This window comes from Rhodotorula toruloides (assembly GCF_000320785.1).
Source record: "Rhodotorula toruloides NP11 unplaced genomic scaffold Scaffold16, whole genome shotgun sequence".
Lineage (NCBI taxonomy): Eukaryota > Fungi > Basidiomycota > Microbotryomycetes > Sporidiobolales > Sporidiobolaceae > Rhodotorula > Rhodotorula toruloides.
Window position 1 is genome coordinate 116,843 of NW_015622976.1, and position 973 is coordinate 117,815.

General features: G+C 62.3%; 1 protein-coding gene across 1 annotated transcript; it reads left to right on the top strand.

Moving 5' to 3' along the window:
* Positions 1-680: 680 nt before the first annotated feature.
* RHTO_01989 (Histone H3) lies at positions 681-973 on the top strand (the record flags this gene model as incomplete). The annotated part of the gene is made up of 3 exons (XM_016415667.1): positions 681-695; positions 772-879; positions 954-973. Coding segments are annotated over 3 exons (143 nt in total), but the record flags the coding sequence as incomplete, so codon positions are not given.

The following is a 973-nucleotide window of genomic DNA, read 5'->3' on the forward strand; positions in this document are numbered from 1 at the left end:
AGCGGGGTCAGTCCTCGAGTCCTCGAGTCCGTGTGAGCGAGGGAGGTGGTCGAGGGTGAGCGAGTTGGGTGACTCGGTGCGAGTGCGGTGGTGTGGACGGTGGTGTGCAGGAGTGGGACTCACTGTTTGAGTAGGAGAGTGAGTTGGAGTGTGGTGGTGGTTGGTTGCTGAGTGCGACGACTTCGAGGTGGTGGAAGTCGAGCGAGTCGAGAGATGCGAAGGAGGTCAAGAGGTAGCGCGCGGCGCAGTACGACTCTTGTTGGCAGATCCGCTCTTGTTTTCCACCTAGGCTCGTGCAAGAGGACACGTCACTCCGGGCGCGCGTCGGGGAATCAGGGTAGTCGCGAGTTGTAATCGGGGGCATTACAACGGGTTACAACTCGAATACAACGAGTCGTCGCTTCGTTCCTGCGGGTGCTGCTCGACTCGCTGTGTCTGGCGGTTGCAAGGCAGTACAGCAGTATATCCCGCCACTCGCGCATCGACAGCGTCTCTGCGCGCCTCCTCCTTCTCTCCCCAACCGTCGTCCCCTGTTTGCACGAACCTAGGTGTTTGTCGCTCCTCCTTCTCCCTTCCTCCCCTCCTTCTCTCTCTCTCTCTCTTTTCCCCCGTCCCCTCTCTTTTCCCGAAGTTCCGCGCCCGCTCCCACACCGCTACCACCTCGCACCGCACCACACACAATGGCCCGCACCAAGGTCCGTCCCCTTCGTCGTCGCTCAACTCGTCGCCGTCTGACGCGTTCGCTGACCTCGTTTCGCTCGCCCTTCACAGCAAACCGCCCGCAAGTCGACCGGAGGAAAGGCGCCGCGCAAGCAGCTCGCCGCCAAGGCCGCCCGCAAGTCGGCGCCCGCGGCTGGTGGTGTCAAGAAGCCTCACCGCGTGCGTTCTCCCGCCTTTTGTCCTTGTCGACTTCGTATGATACTGTACTGACGCACACTCGCTCCTGCCCGCAGTACCGCCCCGGAACCGTCGC